This window comes from Nyctereutes procyonoides, unplaced genomic scaffold (assembly GCF_905146905.1).
Source record: "Nyctereutes procyonoides isolate TBG_1078 unplaced genomic scaffold, NYPRO_anot_genome, whole genome shotgun sequence".
Lineage (NCBI taxonomy): Eukaryota > Metazoa > Chordata > Mammalia > Carnivora > Canidae > Nyctereutes > Nyctereutes procyonoides.
The window spans coordinates 9,583,161-9,603,096 of NW_026575052.1; the positions used below are offsets into that span (position 1 = coordinate 9,583,161).

General features: G+C 52.1%; 1 protein-coding gene across 3 annotated transcripts in view; it reads right to left on the bottom strand.

Annotated features, from left to right (window-relative positions):
* The window catches only part of ASAP3 (ArfGAP with SH3 domain, ankyrin repeat and PH domain 3), a 49,003-nt gene that overhangs the window by 2,092 nt on the left and 26,975 nt on the right, over positions 1 to 19,936 (bottom strand). For 2 of the 3 annotated variants that reach the window (XM_055331256.1, XM_055331257.1), the window contains exons 4-24: positions 18,348 to 18,422; positions 17,142 to 17,191; positions 10,114 to 10,225; positions 9,827 to 9,912; positions 9,318 to 9,393; positions 9,071 to 9,157; positions 8,781 to 8,890; positions 7,634 to 7,703; positions 7,222 to 7,309; positions 5,915 to 5,963; positions 5,604 to 5,794; positions 5,381 to 5,514; positions 5,027 to 5,121; positions 4,613 to 4,790; positions 3,577 to 3,662; positions 3,290 to 3,405; positions 2,438 to 2,505; positions 2,236 to 2,343; positions 1,905 to 2,100; positions 861 to 1,068; positions 209 to 300 (exon numbers count right to left, since the gene is read on the bottom strand). In XM_055331256.1, coding sequence (XP_055187231.1) covers positions 209 to 300; positions 861 to 1,068; positions 1,905 to 2,100; positions 2,236 to 2,343; positions 2,438 to 2,505; positions 3,290 to 3,405; positions 3,577 to 3,662; positions 4,613 to 4,790; positions 5,027 to 5,121; positions 5,381 to 5,514; positions 5,604 to 5,794; positions 5,915 to 5,963; positions 7,222 to 7,309; positions 7,634 to 7,703; positions 8,781 to 8,890; positions 9,071 to 9,157; positions 9,318 to 9,393; positions 9,827 to 9,912; positions 10,114 to 10,225; positions 17,142 to 17,191; positions 18,348 to 18,422 — 2,275 coding nt within the window. Of the gene's footprint in view, positions 1 to 208; positions 301 to 860; positions 1,069 to 1,904; positions 2,101 to 2,235; positions 2,360 to 2,437; positions 2,506 to 3,289; positions 3,406 to 3,576; positions 3,663 to 4,612; positions 4,791 to 5,026; positions 5,122 to 5,380; positions 5,515 to 5,603; positions 5,795 to 5,914; positions 5,964 to 7,221; positions 7,310 to 7,633; positions 7,704 to 8,780; positions 8,891 to 9,070; positions 9,158 to 9,317; positions 9,394 to 9,826; positions 9,913 to 10,113; positions 10,226 to 17,141; positions 17,192 to 18,347; positions 18,423 to 19,936 lie in introns of those variants that run through there. The other variant, XM_055331258.1, reaches the window with a different exon arrangement.

A 19,936-nucleotide genomic window follows, 5' to 3' on the forward strand; every position in this document is an offset into this window, starting at 1 on the left:
ACCTGGGCTCTCCCCAGCTTCATGAGTCCTGGGCTAGAGTGGGAAGGGGGTACACCAGGACAGGGACTGGCCAAACTGTGGCCACCTGGCCTCATATGTACCCCATTCACGGGGAGAGGTCCTCTACCCCAACCACCTACTGTTGACTAACTCTTGCCTCCTATGGGTCCTGCCACCACCCCTCAAACCACAGTCCCAGAGCTCATACCGGCATGCTCCTTCTGGGCAGAGGCTACCTGGTTGAGGGACGGTCTTCCAGGCTCCAGCCCACCCCGCCGATAGGAACGAGTGCTCTCGGAGCTGGAAGGCAGGGAAAGGCCAAGGTGACCTCATGCCAGCCTCTTAGAGAGGGGGAGAAAGAGCTCAGGTATAGGCTGGGGCCTAAGACAGGTGGGTAGAGAGTCCTCCAGGCTCCTAGCTGGGTCCATTACAGGCTGCAGAAGCCTGGAACTAGCCTCCTGAGGGCTCTGGAGCTTTCTTGTATCTACTCCCCAAGCTCCAAACTGAAAGGGTTCTTTGCAGGGCAGGGAGGACTGGATCGTGGGCTGGAGAAGGGACACAGCCAAGATTCCACCGAGGACCCCTGGAAGCTCCACGGGCAGGACTGGGCCTTCTCTATTCCATCTGCAGCGGTCTGGGTCCCAGGCTCCTTCCCAGCTCTCCAGGCCAGACTCAGGGGGCAGGTGTGTGAAAGCAAAGGGTCCACTCACCCTCCACTAAGGGCTAGCATACTGCCATGGTCATGGGCCTCAGAGCTGGGAGGTGTCCCAGTCTTTAGGCAGGCACCATTTACAGGTGGGGAAATAAATGATGTACAGAGGGGTCTGGAAACTTGCTCAGTTGCATAGCTGGGCTCTCACCTGAACCTGACTGGGGGGTACATCTCTGCAGGGGTGGTTCCAGATGTCAGGCTGGGTCGGGAGGGGCCCTCCTCAGAGCTAGATGGGGTTTGGCTTGGACCCGCAGCTTCCACGGGGCTTGTGAGGTTGGAAGTGGTGCAGGGTGGACTGCCTAGGCTCTCAAGGGCCCCAGAGGGCTCTGAGCTCAGGCTGGGGACTTCAGAACGATCTGGAATCAAAAGTGACAAAGCCTGTCTTAATCTCTTACTCTCCAACACGGCTGCCCCCCACTCCCCATGCCACCCACCTGTCTGGTGTCCCTGCCAACGTCTCCCCACCATGCTTCTGTCTCATTTGCTCTGAGAGCCAGGCCACACTGATGCACTGTCTTGCTTCTGCTCCCCATGCTCCCCAGTCCGGGCTCCTCTGCTCATCCCTCAGCTCAGCTCAGGTGCTACCCTGACAGGATGCCTTCCTCAACTACCCCTCAGTCCCAACAGGACATGCCTCTACCTCTCCTGAGCTCCCACAACCAGCCTGTTCATTCTATGAATAGTTCTTGAGACAGCCAGGTAGGCACTGTACTAGGTGCAGGAGAAATACTAGTCAACAGAACACTCAGGTTCCTGTCCTTTTGAGATTTACACTCTTTTTTTAGGGAGGGTTGAGTGGGATTTACATTCTATACCATTATGTCTAATATTGTAATGAATCACACTCCAGCTTTTATTTCCCCCACTAGACTGTGTCTCAGTCCAAAATACTAGAGACACAGTGGACAGTCAATAAATCCTTCTCTCTTTATTTAAGTAAAGCATTGAGGGATTTAGAATAAGACAGATCTGGGTTTGATTCCCACATCGGGGACTTATTAGCTATGGGGTCTTGGACACGTTACTTGACATTTCTGTTCCTTTACCCATAAGGAGGATAACCTCGACCTGACAAGTGATTGTGAGGGTAGGAGGGTGGCACGGACTATCACATGCCCTCTTAGTGCGCTGGCACCTAGCACAGTCCCTCAGGAATGGCATGCTGAGCATTTTTCTGGGCAGCCAACCATACCTCCAGTGGCGTGTCCTGCACGCCCATGGACCATGGTTCGAGAAAGGTTTTTGACTGGCAAAGGTGGAGGGCTGGCCTCACTCTGGCTCTGAGGGGCAGCTAGTCCCAGGCTGGCGATGGTCTCATACGTCTTGTTGCTGAGGTCGATCCTCCCACTGGCCCAGCGGGCCTGGGCTGGGGGCTTCAGGGGGCAGCGCTGCAGAGTCAAAAGTATGGAAGAAAGGACAATCTGGTTCCTCTAATTCAGCCCTACTCCCCTCCCCATCAGGTCCAGTCTGGCTCTTTCCATCTGCTGTCTAACGAAGGCCCGAGAGACGGGGTGGGGACCCACCTTCTCTTCCTCGTCCTCCTCGCTGTCAGAGCCAGGCTCGGTGGAGATTCCCCAAGAGTAGTCCACGTGCAGAGGGAAGGCGAGGGTCCCAGCCTGGGCCTGCTCCAGCTGCCAATAACAAAGCCTTGGCAGTTCAGAGGGTCAGGGGCTCAGCAGAGAGAGAGGAAGGGTCAGGGGCTTCCCCTCCTTTCCTAGACCTCACCAGCTCCTCACACTCCTTGTGCTGCTTCTTCCTGGCTATGTCCAGAGCTGTCTCTCCTGCCTCGTTCACTGTGAGGGGTAAAGTCAAGGGTCATGGTCAGGGTCAAAAGGCATTATAGCTTAGAGGTTAAGATGGGCCTCTGGAATCAGATTGTGTTTGAATCTTGGTTCTGCTACTTCCTGGCTGTACGAACTTGGGCAAGATACTAAGCCTTCCTGGGCTGTGATTTTCTTATCTATAAAATGAGTGTAATACTTGTAACTTTCTGATGACATTGCTGTGAGGGTTTTTTTTTTTTTTTTAGATTTTTATTTATCTTTTAATGAGAGACACAGAGAGAGAGAGGCAGAGACACAGGCAGCGGGAAAAGTAGGCTCCCCATGGGGAGACCAATGCGGGACTCGATCCCAGGACCTCGGGATTATGACCTGAGCCGAAGGCAGATGCTCAACCACTAAGCCACCCAGGCGTCCCTGCTGTGAGGATTAAATGAGTTACGATGTGTAGAGCACCTGGTGCAGTACAAGGCACATGTTAACCAGTAAGTAGTGGCTGTCATTATCACTATTATTTGAGTTCAGCTAGTATTTATTTGGTTAGGTACTTTCAGGAATGTTTATCTTCTCAGCAGGTCTACTAGGTCATATTATACCCATTTTATACATGAGGTTCAAGAGGTGAATGGACAAATCCCAAGGCCACAGAGGTAGTCGGAGGCAAGCCAGGATTAGAACCCAAGTCTGTCCACAAAGTCCATGCCTGTTACCAGGGCTCTCAGTCTGGGAAGAAGGCAGGAAGTTCCACACCAGGGGCAGTAGGGATGGGAGTCTTGTGGAGTGGGGGGCCACCCACCTGTACCAACCGCAGCTCTCCCTTTCAACAGCAGCTTGAGGCAGTCAGGCTGGTTGTAGAGAGCAGCATAGTGCAGAGCGCTGTTGCCGTCTGCAGCCTTGGCATCCAGGTGACCTCTGTGGGTGGGGGGTCAGGGAGGAAGGAGGGGGAATGGACAGGGGAAGGGGTCAAAGTCAGGGGAAAAAAGAGGGAGGGGGAAGGACTGGGGAGAAGACAAAGGGAAGGGGGAGAGGGGGAGGATAAGGAGGTGGGTGAGGAGGTGGGCAGATGGGCAGGGAGGTTCTCACCCATTTTGGATGATGAAGTCCACCAGGGGCAGGGAGGCCTGGCTGGCGATTCTGACAGCCAAGTGCAGGGCGAGCTCTCCAGGTGCCTGGGTACACGTCCAGACCTCTGAATTTCCCCCAGTTCACCTGCCTGCAGCCCAGCACTATCCTCTTGAACTCTGGCTGCCCCTGACACCTCCAGATATAAAGCTGCTAGGGCCCCAAAAGAAGAGACTGCAGGGCTGGTACCTCATGTTTGGGACAAGGGTGAGAGACCATTGCTTCACTGCTTCCTTCAGTGGCCCCATCTCTTCTCGCCCCAGTAATAGGTGCCTCCCAAACTAGGCTTTCTCTCTCTGTGCCTCTTTCTCAAGCTCTCCCACCCAGAGCTCAGCTAACCTCATGCTTTCAGCTATCACTCATTTGCAGGCTGTTCCAAGTTCTTACCTCACCTAAGTGCTGCCCCTCCCTGCCCACTGGACAGCCCCACCAAGATATCAGACAGACAGCTCCAAGGCAGGACATCAATTTTCATCTACAGTGAGCAACTCCTGTCAATTTAACCTTTCAAACATCTCTGATACCCTTCCCCTCCTACCCCCATCCCCCGCTCATGTGATGTTTATTACTAGAATCACCAATGCAATAGCGTTCCCTGATCTAATCTGACTTACCCTTACCCGTTTCCAAGGCTAGTCAAGAAGAAAGATATGAACATTTCTTGCACACATAATATGTGCTTGGCCCTTTATACACACGACTTCATTCTCACTCCAACCCTGTGGGTGCTGTCATTAACTCATTTCACAGATGAGAAACTGAGACTCAGAGAAGTTAAGTAACCTGCCTAGATCACGCAGCCAGGAAAACACAGCGCCAGGACTCTGGCCCCGGCCTGCCTGACTGAAGTGCTCTGACCCGGTTACCCCTCTGAGGGGTGGGGTTTAAGCAGATGTCAGAGGCGGGCCAGGGCGGAGGGACACCTGGACCCGGAGAGGATTGGGGAGTAGGGTAGAAAGTCGGTGGGGTGTAAGTGGCCCTTGGGGGTGGTCCTCACCTGCCCCTCGGGCCCAGGCAGCAGCTGTCCGAAGTCCTGCCCGTTAGCGAAGGCCTCCAGCACGGACAGGAGGTCCCGGTTGCAAATGGCCATCCGGAGTCTCTGGGGCTCGGGTGTGGACCGGCGCGCAAACCTGTGTTCCACGTACTTGGCCACGATATAATCCCTGCGCGTGTTCCTGCAGAAGTCAACCACCATCTCAGGGCAAGGGCCGTTTCCATCCAGCTGACCCCTGGAACCACCCTACAGGAGCTCCGGGTCTCCTTTCCACCATCCATGTCCTGGACCCCTCCCAATGTGTGGCTTCCTTCTCCCCAGACTTCTGGTCCAGGACCCTCCGGAGACTATGGAGCTGGGGAAGCAGAATTCCCAGCCAGGACGCCCCCCTTCCCCCCAATCTGGGAGTCCCCTTACATGTCACTCTCCGCTGAGGGTTTAGGGCCGCCGCGTGCGGGCAGCTGGGCCTCCATGATCTCATTGAAGCGCGTGTTTCCGATGTTCAAGGCCAGCTGGGGTCGCGGGAGAGTGGTGGGGGTAAGGCCGGCGGTTAGGACAGCGCCCCCCAGGAGCCCCGAGCCTCCCCACCCACCCGAGGGTGGTCCCGGATCCACGGGACCCATAACCCTCGGGGCGGAGCCCGTCGGCCCAAGCCCCGCCCCTCCTCCGGGCCCGCCCCTCCACTGGCCCCGCCCCTCCACTGGCCCCGCCCTCCTCCGGCCCCTCCCCTCCCCGGGCCCGCCCCCTCCCCGGGCCCCGCCCCGCCCTCACCAACAGCTCGGAGGGGCCCAGCAGGTCCAAGGTGAGGGACTGCATGCGCGAGAAGCGCACGCCCAGCTCGCGGTGGACGCCCGAGCACTGGATGCAGGTGAGCACGCCCAGGTTGGTGCTGAGCCACGTGGGGTCTGCAAGGTTAGAGCCCAACTCGTGCCTGGAGGTGCCCGCCCCTCCCCTCCGCTGCCCCCTCCCCACCCTCCCCGCCCCGACGGCCCACCTGCAGCCCCGCAGTCGCAGCACTGGCCGTTCCCGGGTCTGCTTTTCACCTCCGCGATGAGCAGCTTCGTGAGGTCCTGGGGCTCCCCGTCCAGCCCGGCGCCCCCCCAGGGTCCCGGGCCGCCGCTGGGCTCCCCGAGGAAGGCACTGCTCAAGGCCTCATCCTTGCTGTTCTGTAGCACTGACACCCACCTAGAGGGGGACGCAGGGTGACATGGGAGTGATACCCGCAGGGGTGGGGTCCCCCGAGGCTAGGGGTAGTTAGGACTCCCCTGACCCCACCCCCAAGCAGGCCATGCGGGGGTCACTCACGCCTCACACTCATGTTCATCCTCTGCCTGGAAGTGGTAGGTCCTGTTGTCTGTGGGAAGAAGGGGAGAAATACTGTGGATGCCCCGGGCCCAAGGAGCCCTCACCCAAACCGCTGGGTCCAGGTGGAGCTTTTTGTGCCCGCGGAGGCAGGCTGCGCCTAGCTGGGAGTGGGGAGGGTGATGGCTGGCAGGGTAGTGGCTGGCGGCATGGGCAGTTTCTCAGAAGTCACCTCTAAAGGAGGATCCCAAAAACACCCTCTCTCCCAGCGTCTAGGGAGGTCTCCCAGAGCACAGGACCCCACCTACCTTAGAGTCAGGCTATCCTCTGAACCTAGAGTCAGGCTATCCTCTGAACCTACTGCTACCACCCCATTTGAGTCCTCAGCCTCCTGTCTGGTCTCCCCGCTCTCCAACTCCCCCCCGCCCAATCTGTACCGGGTGCCAGACTGTTGTGCTGGTCGGACCCACTCTCCTGCTTCCATGCCTTTCATCATGCCAATCCTGTCCTGAAACGTCCTCCCCTAAACTGCATTCTGTGTCCTTCAAGGCTCCACTCAAATGCTCTCCAAGCAGCCTTTCCCAATTCCCCACAGCAGGGCAGGCCTTACCCTCCCTTATCTTTGACAGTGCTATATCTGCACCTCTCTTCTGGATGCTCCCCATCATTTTACAGTTCTGGTTTCCCACATCACATCCCTGCCAGAGAGACCTCCCCGAGGATAAGATCTAGGTCTTTCTTGGCCTGCACTGGCCCCACATAAAGCCTAGCATAAAAGCCTCCAAAGGATGAAGAGTGAAAATTTGGAAGAAATAATCCATTCAAATCTACCTTACAGAAATAATCATATATAATGTGGGATGTAGGTACATTGTGATGTTTAATGGGATGTGGAGTGAAGCCTCTAAAAAGAGTGTCCTGGGCAGCCTGGGTGTCTTAGCGTTTTTTGTTTTTTGTTTTTTTTTTTTTTTTTTTTTGGCTTAGCGGTTTAGTGCTACCTTTGGCCCAGCGCAGGATCCTGGAGACCCAGGATCGAGTCCCACGTCAGGCTCCCTGCATGGAGCCGGCTTCTCCCTCTGCCTGTGTCTCTGCCTCTCTCTCTCTCTCTGTCTCATGAATAAATAAATAAAATCTTTAAAAATAAAAAAGAGTGTCCAGGGCCTAATAAGGTATCTGATGCCTGCAGTGGCAGCTATTTGATAAACACATGTGGAATTAGACAAAGGTCCCTAACTGAAGCCTCCCAGGAGCTACTAGGTCTCTTAGAGAAGCTCTGGGTAGTTGTGGGGGAGGAAACAGGGACTACTCACGGGTCACCAGGTCAAAGCACTTTTTCTCCTCAGGGTTTGGCCTCACTTGGCACGTCAGCAGGGTCAGCTTCACTGGGGGCCGGTTTATCTGTGGGAATTTGAGGACAGAAAATCCACATTACTCTCTGGGTCTCCTAGACTCTTCGGCTTCCATTTCCCAATTGGTTAAATGGGCATAATAGTCCTGTTCCAGTTCATATCTCCCCTCTCCCAGCACCTCATGGATGTGGGGTGTGGGCCAAGACTAGGTTGGGAGCTTTGAGTCCTATCCTTCCTCCCATTGGGGGTCTGCAGCAACCTGGATTCAGGTTAGGGGGCCAGGGCTAGAGAGGGGGCTTGACACTTGTTTGTTCAGAAGTGAAGAGAGGACCCATTGATCGTATCCTGAGACCCCCACCCCTCCAGGCCTCACCGTGCTGTGTGAGATGGTCAGGCAGCCATACTTGACTCCACACTTCCTTTTCTGCCAGACTCTTCGAATTCTAGAGCCCAGAGGGATAGAGAGACACTGACCCAAGGGTCACACCTAATTCCCCTGTATCAGAAAACAGAGTCCTGGACCAGGTCCTAAGCCCCTCCTGTATGACCTCTAGCCACACTTCTTCACCTCTTCCATCTCCTAACCCCTACACCCTCACTTTCTGGGGCTCCCTTCTGATGGAGGGAAACATACCCCCACTCTCTGGAAATCTTTATTCTAAAGGGGACCGTGTGACACTGGCCCTCTGAGAGCTTCTAGTCTGATAAGGAGACACAGCTCCCAACCTTAGGGAACTCTTAGTCTGAAAGGAGGATCAGACTCTTTATCACAACACATGCATTATGATTAAGTATAAAGCAAGATAAATATTGAGACCCCAAAAATAAAATTAGCAAATGCACAATCCAAAGCTACTGAATATCTCTGTAAGAGGTAAATACTAATTAGTATGACAAAGCTATTCTCCTCTGATTAAAAACTGATTAGTAAGTAGAAACTTGAACACATCCTATGGAGCCTTTGCATTTCACACGCTGATTTTTTTTTTTTAAGATTTTATTTATTTATTCATGAGAGACACAGAGAGAGATAGGCAGAGGCACAGGCAGAGGGAGAAGCAGGCTCCATGCAGGGAGCCAGATGCAAGACTCGATCCCGGGATTCCAGGATCACGCCCTGGGCAGAAGGCAGGCACTAAACCACTGAGCCACACAGGGATCCCCTATACGCTGATTTTTTTTAAATCAGGGAGCAAGGCACAGTCAACACTTTCATATTCCAGGCATACTCAGTATATTATAGAGGTTAAGGGTAAGGGCCTGGAGAAGGTCTAGGGCATGACAAGTGCTCAGTAAGTGCCATCTGCCACTTTTCTTTTTCATATTAGGAACAATGATGACTTCTAGCAGAAGCTCATGCGCTTAGGATTCTGATGGTTTTGCATTGCCAGAGCAGAGGGTCCTGGAACCCTCATAGTCTATGTAAATGATGAGAACAGTCCCATTGGGCAGCTCCACCAACTATCACTTACTGGCTGTGTGGCTTTGGGCAAGTTACTCAAGCTCCCTGAGTCACTTACCCGTCACTCTTCTTGTACAGAAAGCCCACCTTCTCTGTCCCAAACTGCTTGTTGCCTTGGTGCTGATGGATGCTGTAGCCACCTCCTGAGTTCTTCCGGCTTAGGTTCTCCTGTTCCTCGGATAGGCAAAGGAGACCTTAGGGCATCTGGGTGGGAAGAGCCTTATTCTGCAGGGGTCTCTCTCGAGGACACTTCTCAAGGGACCTTTGAAGTGGGGTCTTCCTTCTCTCCCCCCCTCCACGGTGGGCCTTGGGAGAAGGTGTTCATTTGGGGATGATGCAAGAGCTGACCTCTCTGCTTTCAAGCTGCAGTGTCCCTCGGAGGGAGTCCCGGAGCTGGGTCAGCTTCTGTAGCTCCTCCTCCTGGGCCTGACGCAGCTGTGCAACAGAGGGCAGGGCCCCACTATCAGCTGGCAGGTGTGCTAGGTGCACAGCCCAGACCAAGACTAGCAGGGTGGCAGCCAGCCCCTCCACACCCACAGATTCTCCTGGAAAGACAGGGGCTTGACCAGGTGCCCAAGGGTGAGGCCCAACTTACTGCATGTACAGAGGCTGCCAGCTTCTCGATGAAGGGAGACAGGCTCTGAGCAGCCTTCCAGCCATCTTGGAAAAAGCTAAGAGGTATGAGGCCAAACAAGGGATGAAAAGGGTGAGCATGAGAGAAGCAGGAAGTGTGGGAGGAGGTGCTCCAAGGATCACAGGGCACCTGGGGGCAGTCTCCCCTGCCAGCCAGGAGCCGGCTCTCTGGAGCCAAGTCGTCTGGGTCCAGATCTCACTGACAAGCTGCGTGATCTTAGTAAATCTGAGCCTCAGTTATCTGAGGATATACAGAGATAATAACACTACCCATTCACAGGGTTGCTGGGGATCGAGCAGGAGCAAATGCATAAAGCACTTAGTGCCTGATACATGGTGAGCACCCACTAAAGAGCATAACCAACAAGGCACGGACACACAGAGTCCTCAAGGGCCTGGGGACGGGCTTCGTTTTGCGTTGCCTGAAGGGTTAAGGGGTGGAATGGGGGTGCGGACAGGGAAGAAACCTACTTGTGCTGAGCGTGGAAGAACTTGATGAGGCTCTGCAGGAAATCGGGACCCTGCTTCATCTGGCTCTCGCCGGCTCTCAGCAGATACTGAGGAAAGAGCAGGGCCAAGGGTGCGATGTGAGCAGGAGCTGAATCCTGGGGCAAGGGGCCACCATCACTGAACTTCTTGGCCACCACTGAACCTTAGTGATGTCCCTCTTGGCCAGGACCTGTGACTGGGCCCCTGGGGGCTCAGGCGGGGAAGACAGACACATCCTACCCAAACCTCACCCCTGCAGCACCCCTTACCTCACACATGTGCAGCTGAAAGACGCGCCGCTCTCTCTGCGTGTCCTGGGCCACCTCCCCAAGGCTCCCTCCTGTCACCCGGGCCCGGTCCCTCTCCTTCTCCAGCTTGGCCCTAGGCCCCAAGGAAAGAGAGGCCTGTACAACTCTCGCTATAGCCCCTTTCACGTCCCACCACTTCTCTGTGCTCCCTTCTGCCACAAGCACACGAGAGTGAGGGGGCCCTCTGTATGCCAGCAGTGTATATGGCAGGGCTGGGGAACGAGGGTGAACAAGGATGATGATCCAGGAGTCCCCAAGCTGGTGGTGGAGAAAGACGCAGATCAAATCACAGCCTTGGAGAGGGCAAGGGGAGACTAAAATGGGGATCCTGCTCAGGAAGTGCTGTTGGAGGTGAGATCTGAAGCCTGAGAAGCCGCCTGGAGGAAGCCAGAAGCTTCAGACTGTGTGAGAGCTTGAGGCAGGAGGCATCAGGGCTCGGGAGTGGACGTGGGGAGAAAGTGGTTCCAGGGGAGGTACAGAGAGGCACCAGATAAGGCAGGGCCTGATTCGGATCATGTCAGGGTTCCCAAGGGCAATGGGCAGGAGTTGAAGGTTTTAATGCAGGGAACTGATGGGTTTAGGTGAGGACCAGGTGGGTTTGGGGGTGACCAGTATGATTTTGCTGGAAGGGATTTAGGACCACGTGATTTAAAGGATCACGAAGTGCCTTCATACTTCATATTTGAGCCACGGAGCTTCCCATTTAAAGCTTAGGAAACCCTTGTTCTTTTCTTTGTAAATGAAGACGCCTCCCATGCTTGTAGCTAAAAGTAACCTGGGCCTTGCCCCCACAGATCTCAAGGGTTGGCCGTTTTCTTCGGGGATGGGTGGATCTGTGCATAAATGATTTCCTGGAAATCCCACACCCATCAGACCACCCACTCTCAGCCAGGAAAGCGTTTCCACATCTGGGGCTGGGCACATGTAACCGCAACTCCTCCGTGAAGATGTCTTGCTTATCAGTTTTGCTTTCAAGTAGGTGCCAGCCCTGAGCAAAGACAGCTGTGGGATACATTACAAGCATCACTTCCCCTCTCTGAACCTGTCTCCTCATCTGCAAAATGTGGGGATCCTAATCGGTACCCAGATGAGACAGAGGATGCAAAAGACTTAGCACACAGAAGACCGTACAGCTATTATTATCATAGGTCCCTCTAGGCCCTAGTTTTCCCATCTGTAAACTGGGGAAGCAGTGGCCTAGGCATAGTTTATTCTGGCTTTAAAGTTCCAGGCCTTACTGAGATCTGGCCTCCAGTATAGTGTTTATATGCAGATTCTGTCCCTGGAGATCCATAGAGTAGTTTCTCAACCGTGGAACTACAGACACTTTGACCAGATAATTCTTTGATGTGGGTGTAGATAATTCTGTGGATGTAGGATGTTTAGCAGTATCCCTGACCTCTACCCACAAGCTTCCAGTAGCATCTTCTAGTTGCGACAGCCAGAAATGTCTCCTGGGGGTGAGGTGGGGTGCAAAATCACCCCTGAGTGAGAACCACTGCTTTAGCGTGCAGTTCTATAGGTTTTCTAGAAAAAAATTCCTTAAGAGTGGCTACTTTTCATTTCCCTAAGGCTTTATCATATCCTGAGAAGGTAGACTGTAACAGGGTAGTGGAAAAGTTGAGGTGGGGACTGACCCTGTGAACTGGGACTGGGGGTCACAACAGATGCTTTCTGTGGGATCTGAAGATGAGCAGCAGAGTGGTGATGGCTAGGCCTGCAGCATGTCAGCAGTGAGCTTGGCAGCTTGCTAGGGAGTGCGGGAGACAGAGCAGGCAAAGCGGCTGGATGGGGCAGGGGAATTTCCCATATATGTTGCTACCCTAGCTTTCAATAGTAAAAAAGGAAAACTAAGCTAGACATCTATTAGTAGGAAGTAGTTAAGTAATTATGCTATGGCCAGCTAGAGGAATACTATGCAACTGTTAAAAAAAGACAAGGAAGCTCTATATGTACTAACATTGAAAGACATCTGGCTCCAGGGGGTCCCTGGGTGGCTCAAGAGTTTAGTGCCTGCCTTCGGCCCAGGGCATGATCCTCTCTAGTCCCGGGATCGAGTCCCGCATTGGGCTCCCTGTGTGTAACCTGCTTCTCCCTCTGCCTGTGTCTCTGCCTCTCTCTCTGTGTCTGTCATGAATAAATAAATAAAATATATTTTTTTAAAAACACATCTATAAATAAAAATAAATAAATAAATAAATAAATAAATAAATAAATAAATAAATAAATAAAAAGACATCTGTTCCAGAGTAAATGGATAAAAAGGAAACACAGTATGGTACAGTGGGTAGAAATGCATAGTCTGGGTTTGAATGGCAGCTCTCTCACTTAACCTTTATAAACTTTCTAAGCTTCAGTTCTCCCATGTCAGAAATGAGACAAATACTGCCTTGTTCTCAGATGGTGTAATGCATGGTACAGTCCCCGGCATATGGTCAGCCCTCAAAACAGCTGGATTATGATGATGTTAATAATATAGATGATTCTGGTAATAACCACTGGTAATTCCTTTCTTTTTTTTTTTAAGATTTTATTTATTCATTTGAGAGAGAGAGCAAGCAAGCACGCAAGCAAGGAGAACAGCAGAGGGAGAGGGAAAAGCAGGCTCCTCACTGAGCAGGGAACCCATTGTGGGGCTTGATCCCAGGACCCTGAGATCGTGACCTGAGCTGAAGGCAGATGCTCAATGGACTGAACCACCCAGGCACCTCTGATGATTCCTTTCAATAATGGTTTTTTGTTGTTGTTGTTGTTGTTTTTAGCATAGGATGCTTCCTTATTTATTTATTTAAATTTTTTTGGAACAGGCTCTAGTGGAGATTAAAGGACAGAAGCTAGTTAACTCAGGATGAAGACAAGCTGTAAAGTACCATACATGGCTCCATGAATTACCATAGCTCTGTCCCTCAGCCTCAGCTAAAGTAATCTACAGAGATTTACCCTCCCAAGTCTGACATTCCCCTGAAATGACCTGCCACCTCATACTACTAGCTGGGGAATGCTTTTTATTCGCTCACACCCTCGCCCAAAAAGAGCAACTCCTATTCCCTCTCTGCCCTCAAAGTTTCACCAGTATTTTATGAACATTTCAAATGTTGGAGATATTTTATTTCCTTTGAAGGGAGTTGCCGCAAGAGGAGTAAAATGAATAGTGAGCAAGAAGTAGGGAAATGCTAGTTACCGAGGAGACTAAGAAAAATGGAGAAGGGGACACTGGGGACAGCCTAGTATTCAGATGGGGAGTGAGGGGGTCAGTGAGGAGGACGGTGGGAAAGGAAAGGAATCAAATGAACCCTGCACCTGACAAGCTGACACCTGGAACCGCCTCTCCTGCGATGCCTCCTCCAACCACCCTTCCCTGCACCCCAACAAAACTACCTGTCTTTTCTGCCATCCCAGTGCTGATACTGTACCTACGGCACCATCACTTTGTATTTTCATCATTTATCGACCCACCTCTCCTTGCTTACAAACCAGCAGGATCCACTAAGGTAGGGATTGTGGTGGTGCTTTTTCCCCTTACTTCTTTCCTATAAATTGGAGAAAATAATAGCACCTTTCCCAGTCAAGGGAAGTAAATCTGATAACAGATGTAAAGAGCTCATCACAGTTCCCAGAAAAAAGGAAGCTCTTAGGTAAGTATTAAGTATCAGCTGCCATTATGACTAATTATTATTTTTAAGCACTAACATTGTGCTGGGTGCTCCACCAAACCCCTCACGTATTAAAGCGATAACCCCATGAGGCAGGAACCATGTAAAACCCCATTTTACAGCTGAGAAGCCTGAGGCTGAGACAAGTCACAAATCGCTCAGCTGTTAAGTGCTACAGCTAAGATTTGAATCCAGGTCTGTCTGATGCTATGGCCTCGGGGACGGCACTAGTAACCAAAACTGTGCCTCAGATTTGCTCCATCCACCCTTCCCTGCCTGGCTCCCCCAGCTGGTGACAGGCATGGTGTCTTTTCCTTTCTTTCAAAATGTATTTATTTAATTTTTAAAATTTAATTCCAGGGGATCCCTGGGTGGCTCAGTGGTTTGATGCCTGCCTTTGGCCCAGGGTGTGATCCTGGAGTCCCGGGATCGAGTCCCACGTCAGGCTCCCTGCATGGAGCCTGCTTCTCCCTCCTCCTATGTCTCTGCCTCTCTCTATCATAAATAAATAAATAAGAAATATATTTTAAAAAATTTAATTCCAGCATAGTTAACAGATGGTGTTATATTAGTTTCAGGTGTACAGTATAGTGGTTCAACAATTCTGTACATTGCTCAGTGCTCATCAAAGTGATTTATTGATTTATTTGAGAGAGTGCATTGAGTATGAGTGGGAGGAGAGGGAAGGGAGAGGGAAAGAATCTGAAGCAAACTTCCCACTGAGTGCAGAGCTCCACACGGAGCCCCACTTGGGGCTCGACCCCACAACCCTGAGTTCACCGCCTGAGCCGAAACCAAGAGTCAGTCGCTGAACAGACTGAGCCCCCCCCCCCAGGCGCCCTATAAGTGTACTCTTTAATCCGTATCACCTGTTTCACTCAACCCCCTGCAGCGTCTTTTCTGATAAGGTCACAATCAGAGATTGTTTTATACAAGATGAAGCTGAGACCCAGAGAAGGGAAGTGATGGATTGTCCCAGGGTCAGGAGGATTGTCCCCACCTGGTCAGGGGGATGTGAGGAGCAGAGGCTTAGGCTCCTGCCTCCTGGCCCCTTGCTGTGTTATCCTGGTCTCAGTTCTGGCTCAGAAAGAGGGTGAAAAAATACTTGTTGACCTGCAGTGCCAGGGGCTGAAGAGGCGTTGTGCTTATTTCATCTCCACATAACCCTACAAGCTATTGCTGGCCCCATTTTTCAGATGAGGAAACAGACCTGCCCATGGAACAGCCTAGAAAAACTAGGCCCCTGCACAGGGCCTGGGATGCCTTTCTTAGCAGCTCCAGGTAGAAAGGGGATACCCCCTCTTCTACGAGCAACCAGGAAGTGAGACTCCTGGTGGTATCCGACAGATGCTATTCTGGGGCCTTCCAGCTGCTGTCCAGTCTGGTTTGGTAAGAATGAGGTAGAAATGACACAGTAACCCAGGGCTCGCCAACAACTAGCTATCTCTGAAGCCCTCATAAAAAGGAGTGTACACAGACACCTGTGTCAGGAATGTAGCTCAACCTATGTAACATGCACGGCAGGAGCCAGGAGGCCACGGAGCATGGCAGGAAGAGCAGTGGACTCGAAGCTCTGGGTTCTAGTCCAGACCCTGGTGGTAACTCACTGGATAACCTTCACCAAGCCTCTCTCCCCATCAATTACAGAGTCTGTTCTTTAAACAAACCCTTACAGGTGAGATCAAGATGGAAATCTGGTAAAAGCAGAGCTGCTTGGAGGAGGTCAGTGGAGCAGGGCTTATTCTTTCCATTTGGTAGATGGTGTCCTGCGAAGCTGAGGGCCTAGTCAGGGTAACTCACAAAGATGCAGGCCGTATGGTGACCCCATATCAAAATCCCATGGACAAAGACTGCCTGCATGTGCATGCCCTTCCCAAGGGCTCTCATTAGAGCAGATGGCCATGCCCATCACAGCTCTTACACCCTTCACCCCAGAATCTAGATGCACAACTGCAATGTAGACGGAGATGCTGCTGGCATGGGGAGTCCCGGGCTTCCTTCAAACTCGGGAGGTCCCCGTGGCCCTGGGGCTGGAGGAACAATAATAAAGCTCCAGGTTCTACTTCTTAGAATCAATCCTACAAAAGGAATAATTGTGGGTGGGAGCAAAGGTTTAGTTCCAAGGATGCTTCCCCAAAGACAGGGGAGACGAAATACGTTACAGATCGTGCATATGTTGGCACACAGTGCACCCATTCAAGTGATGTTGCATAAGAATATGTAATGTTGTAGAAAGATGGTCATGATGTATTTTTCAGTAAAAAAGACAAACAAAAAAACCCAGTTTGATTATGTCCTCAATTTTGTAAAAATATTTCTTTATATATAGAAAAATGACCAGAAAGATGTTAATGCTTTAGTTTTGGAAAATAAGAATTTTCCTCTTGGTTTTGGGAGTTTCCTCTGCCCCCACATTTTTAAGTGATAAAACGACAGGGTTTGTCCAAACTATCTAAAAATATTCAAACAACAGAGAAGTACTGGCTAGTACCCAGGTGGCCCTCATCTTCTCCTAAGGATAATTAAAATTGTTTTCTTCTTTTGCTTCTTCTTATTTTCTAAGTTATTCACAACGGACCCATATGGCTTTTGCAAAATGCAAAGAAAACAAAATTTTACAAACAGCAAACCGTGCTCTGAGGTATGGAAGGCCTGCCTGAGCCCCAGCAGAGTCCTGCAGACAGAGCCCAAGGAGTCTCTGCTCTGGGGGAACTGGCTCCTTCTGTCCCCATGATGATTCAATAGCTGGTGAGAGGTCCGGAGTATGGTGTGGTGTACCCAAGAGGCCTGGGTATGACACTGACTCCCTTTCCTCCTCTATGTCCACCCAACTAAATGTTTATAGACACTGCCTGGTGTTACAGAAAGAGGATCAAGGAGTGTGAATCCCACTTCTACCTTGCCTACCTGTGTGGCCTTGAGCAAGCGACTTAACGTGTCTGAGCCTCCAATTCCTCCTCTGACAACTGGGACACTAACACCTCCTGTACAGGGCTGGGTGGTTGGGAGAATGAAGTGGCTGGCACGCAGGAAACGGTAAGTGGCTTCTTTCCCTCCCTCTGCCCGAGTCTGGCACCACTGGGCAGGTAGGCCTCTGAGAGTAGCATCCTGGGGTCCCTTCACAACTGCTCCTCTTTGGTGGTCTCACGGTCCAGCCCCCAGACTCCCATCAGGCCTGGGCATAAATTACCCTGGGTAAACACCGCTAGAGAGTGAGATGAGTGCACTGTGGGGTGACATGTTTGGGCAGCATTGAAGTTCTCCTTGGTGTCAAGCCTCCTGCTGCAACACCAGTATTACTCCCCTGGGCAAACCACCCTGACCGCAGCCACTTACATTTTGGCTTCATAGTCCTTCCACGCCTTCTCCAGCTGCTTTTTGGAATCCTGTGGTTTCAAAAGAACAATTTGCCCAAAGGAGGACTTGGGGTCTGGAATCAACAGTACACTTTGCTACCTTTAGGGTGACCCTGTACTTTCATGCTCCTCTATGCTGCTCAGAGCCATACTCCCAACTAACCCCTCCCCCAAAGCCCTTACTGTAAACCTCACCCCCCCCCAGAACAGACCCAACTGGCCCCATTTTTCAAGGCAGACCCTCTCCTCCCCTAGTTGCTAAGAATCAGCTGGGCTTGGTGCGCCTTGGCCTGAGGTGTGGGAAGATTCTGGGGGTCTGCCCTAAGTCCTCTCCCTCAGAAGACGCAGACCACCATGAGGATGAGGATGGGAAGATGAAGGTCAGACTCCTCCCCTAACTCTATCCCACCCGTTTCTCCTGCCTGGTACTAGACCATCCTTTCAACAGGAAGGGGACAGGTAGAGAGACATATGCACAGAGAGGCTAAGAAGTCTACCCAAGGCCACACAGCAAGCCAGGGAGACCTCGCTGATCCTTGGCCTAGTTTGCCCAAGCCTCGTCCGGTGGGACAGCCCACACCCTTCAGAATTGCCCCAGTCAGCCTGGTGAAAAAGCTGCCTGGCTGGTTTGGGTGGTTCCCAGGCCCCTGGTTGCCTCAGGCAAGAGGGAAGCCTCTGGGGGTGTGGGGGGAGGACAGCTTCTGGCCAGGGCCTCTGGGGCAGATTTCTCAGGGAGATTATTCTGTTACTTTGAGTTCTGCTCTGCCTGGAGATGGGTGCTGCCAGGTGCAGAGAGGAGCCAAGCATGGGAGTCAGGAGTCCCAGATCCCACCCTGGCTCCTCCACCGACGAGCTATGTCAACTGTAAGGCTACCAAACTCCCTGAGCCTTGGTTTCCTTGCCTGCAGAAGAGGGATGACAGTGCCTACAGAACCCACCTCGGGGGGTTGTTGTCTGAACGGGCTGACCTATTTCACATAAGGGCCCAGGCAGATGGGAGGTCAGCCATCCTAGGCTGACCCCAGAGCCAGGCCTTCCTGTCCTTCCGAGGGTCCCTAAAATGGGGTCCGCGCTCCCACCGTGACAGCCTCACCTGACCCCCTGCTTCAGCCCAGCCAGGCCTGCTGCCCCTATAGTCTCCATCCCCCAGCCTTTGGGCACCCCCACTCCCCAAATGGGAACTCACCTGTCGCCCGTCCCTCAGTTGCCCCTTCAAGAGACTGTCCAGGGGGAATGAGACAATGTTGTTCAGGTTCTGAACCTAGAAAGAGCAGAGACCCCCCCATACCCCACCCTGGGTGACCATCTGTCCAGCCCCAAGGGGCGAGGGCACAGGGAAGCATAAGGAGGCGAAGGACAGCGCCAGGGCTAGAGGAGGTGGGGAGAGAGAAGTGAGGGTGGAGGGAGCAGGGGTGGGGGGGGGCGGACTCCCTAAGAGCTGTTACCCTTGCCCCTGAGGAAGCCGGCCTCCTCACCTCCCAGCCCTGGAACATCCACGTCAATCCCATCTCTTCCTTTGCCTTGAGTACCCTCACTTGTCCCCTCACACTCTGACTCTGAAGGCCCCTGAAGTGCCCATCTGTTGTGTGTATCTGGCTAGCTCCTCGTCTCCCCCTGTCACGTGGGGAACCCTCCCCCTGTGGTCACACGAGGTGAACACAGGAATCAGAGCTGACCAGAGTGCCCCATCCTCAGGCTGTAGTGACTGGATCAGGCACCCGACTCAAGCCAGCCAATCAGGATCCTTCCTGGAACTTTCTGCTGAAGTCAGGGGAGAAAGACTCTTCTGATAATATTGTGAATCTGGGTCTGCTGGGCCATCTTGTCCACTGAGCAGACACAGAGAGAAACTACCTAATAGAGAAGAAGCCTAAAGCCAGTGGCATACCTGGATTTCCCATTACAAGGGCCTATCAATTTCCTTTTTAAAAAATCCTAGTTTGAAAAAAAAAAAAAAGATCCTAAGTTGAGTTGAAGTTCTGTCATTTTACAACCCCAACTGCCTGTCTGATATTTCAGCTCACGTTTCAAGGTACATAGCTTGGGTCACCTCTACTCCAGGAAGCCTTCCTGAATTGGAGACTGACTCCAGGCCTGACATGGCCTATGCTGACCTTCCTTTTTCTTTTAAATAAATAAATAAACAAACAAATAAACAAATAAATAAATAAATAAATAAATAAATATTTAAGAAAGAGAGAGAGCACAAGTAGGGGGAGGGGTTTAGGGAGAGGGAAAATCAGACTTCCCACTGTGCAGGGAGCCTAACACAGGGCTGGATTCCAGGACCCTGAGATCATGACAGACACTCAACCAACTGAGCTACCCAGGCACTCCATTACCTTACATTTTCTGAATTCTGGCAGCACCAGGTGTCTGACCTAATTTGCTGGGTTCTTCTTCTTTTTTTTTTTTTTAAGATTTTATTTATTTATTCATGAGAGACACAGAGAAAGAGGCAGAGACACAGGCAGAGAGAGAAGCAGGCTCCATGCAGGGAGCCTGATGTGGGACTGGATCCCGGGTCTCCAGGATCACGCCCCACGCCAAAGGCAGACGCTCAACCACTGAGCCACCCAGGCATCCCAAACTTCCTGGGTTCTTGAGTTTGTGGTGCACTGCTGTTCATGCTTGCTGACATCCCACATCTCAGTTCCCGCCTCCCCCACTTGACTGTGGCTCTCAAAGGCACAGCCTCTTTCCCGTGCCACTCTCCCCCTCCAGGACACTGCCTAGCACAGAGGAAACCCTCAGCAAACCCTAGTTTGATCAAAG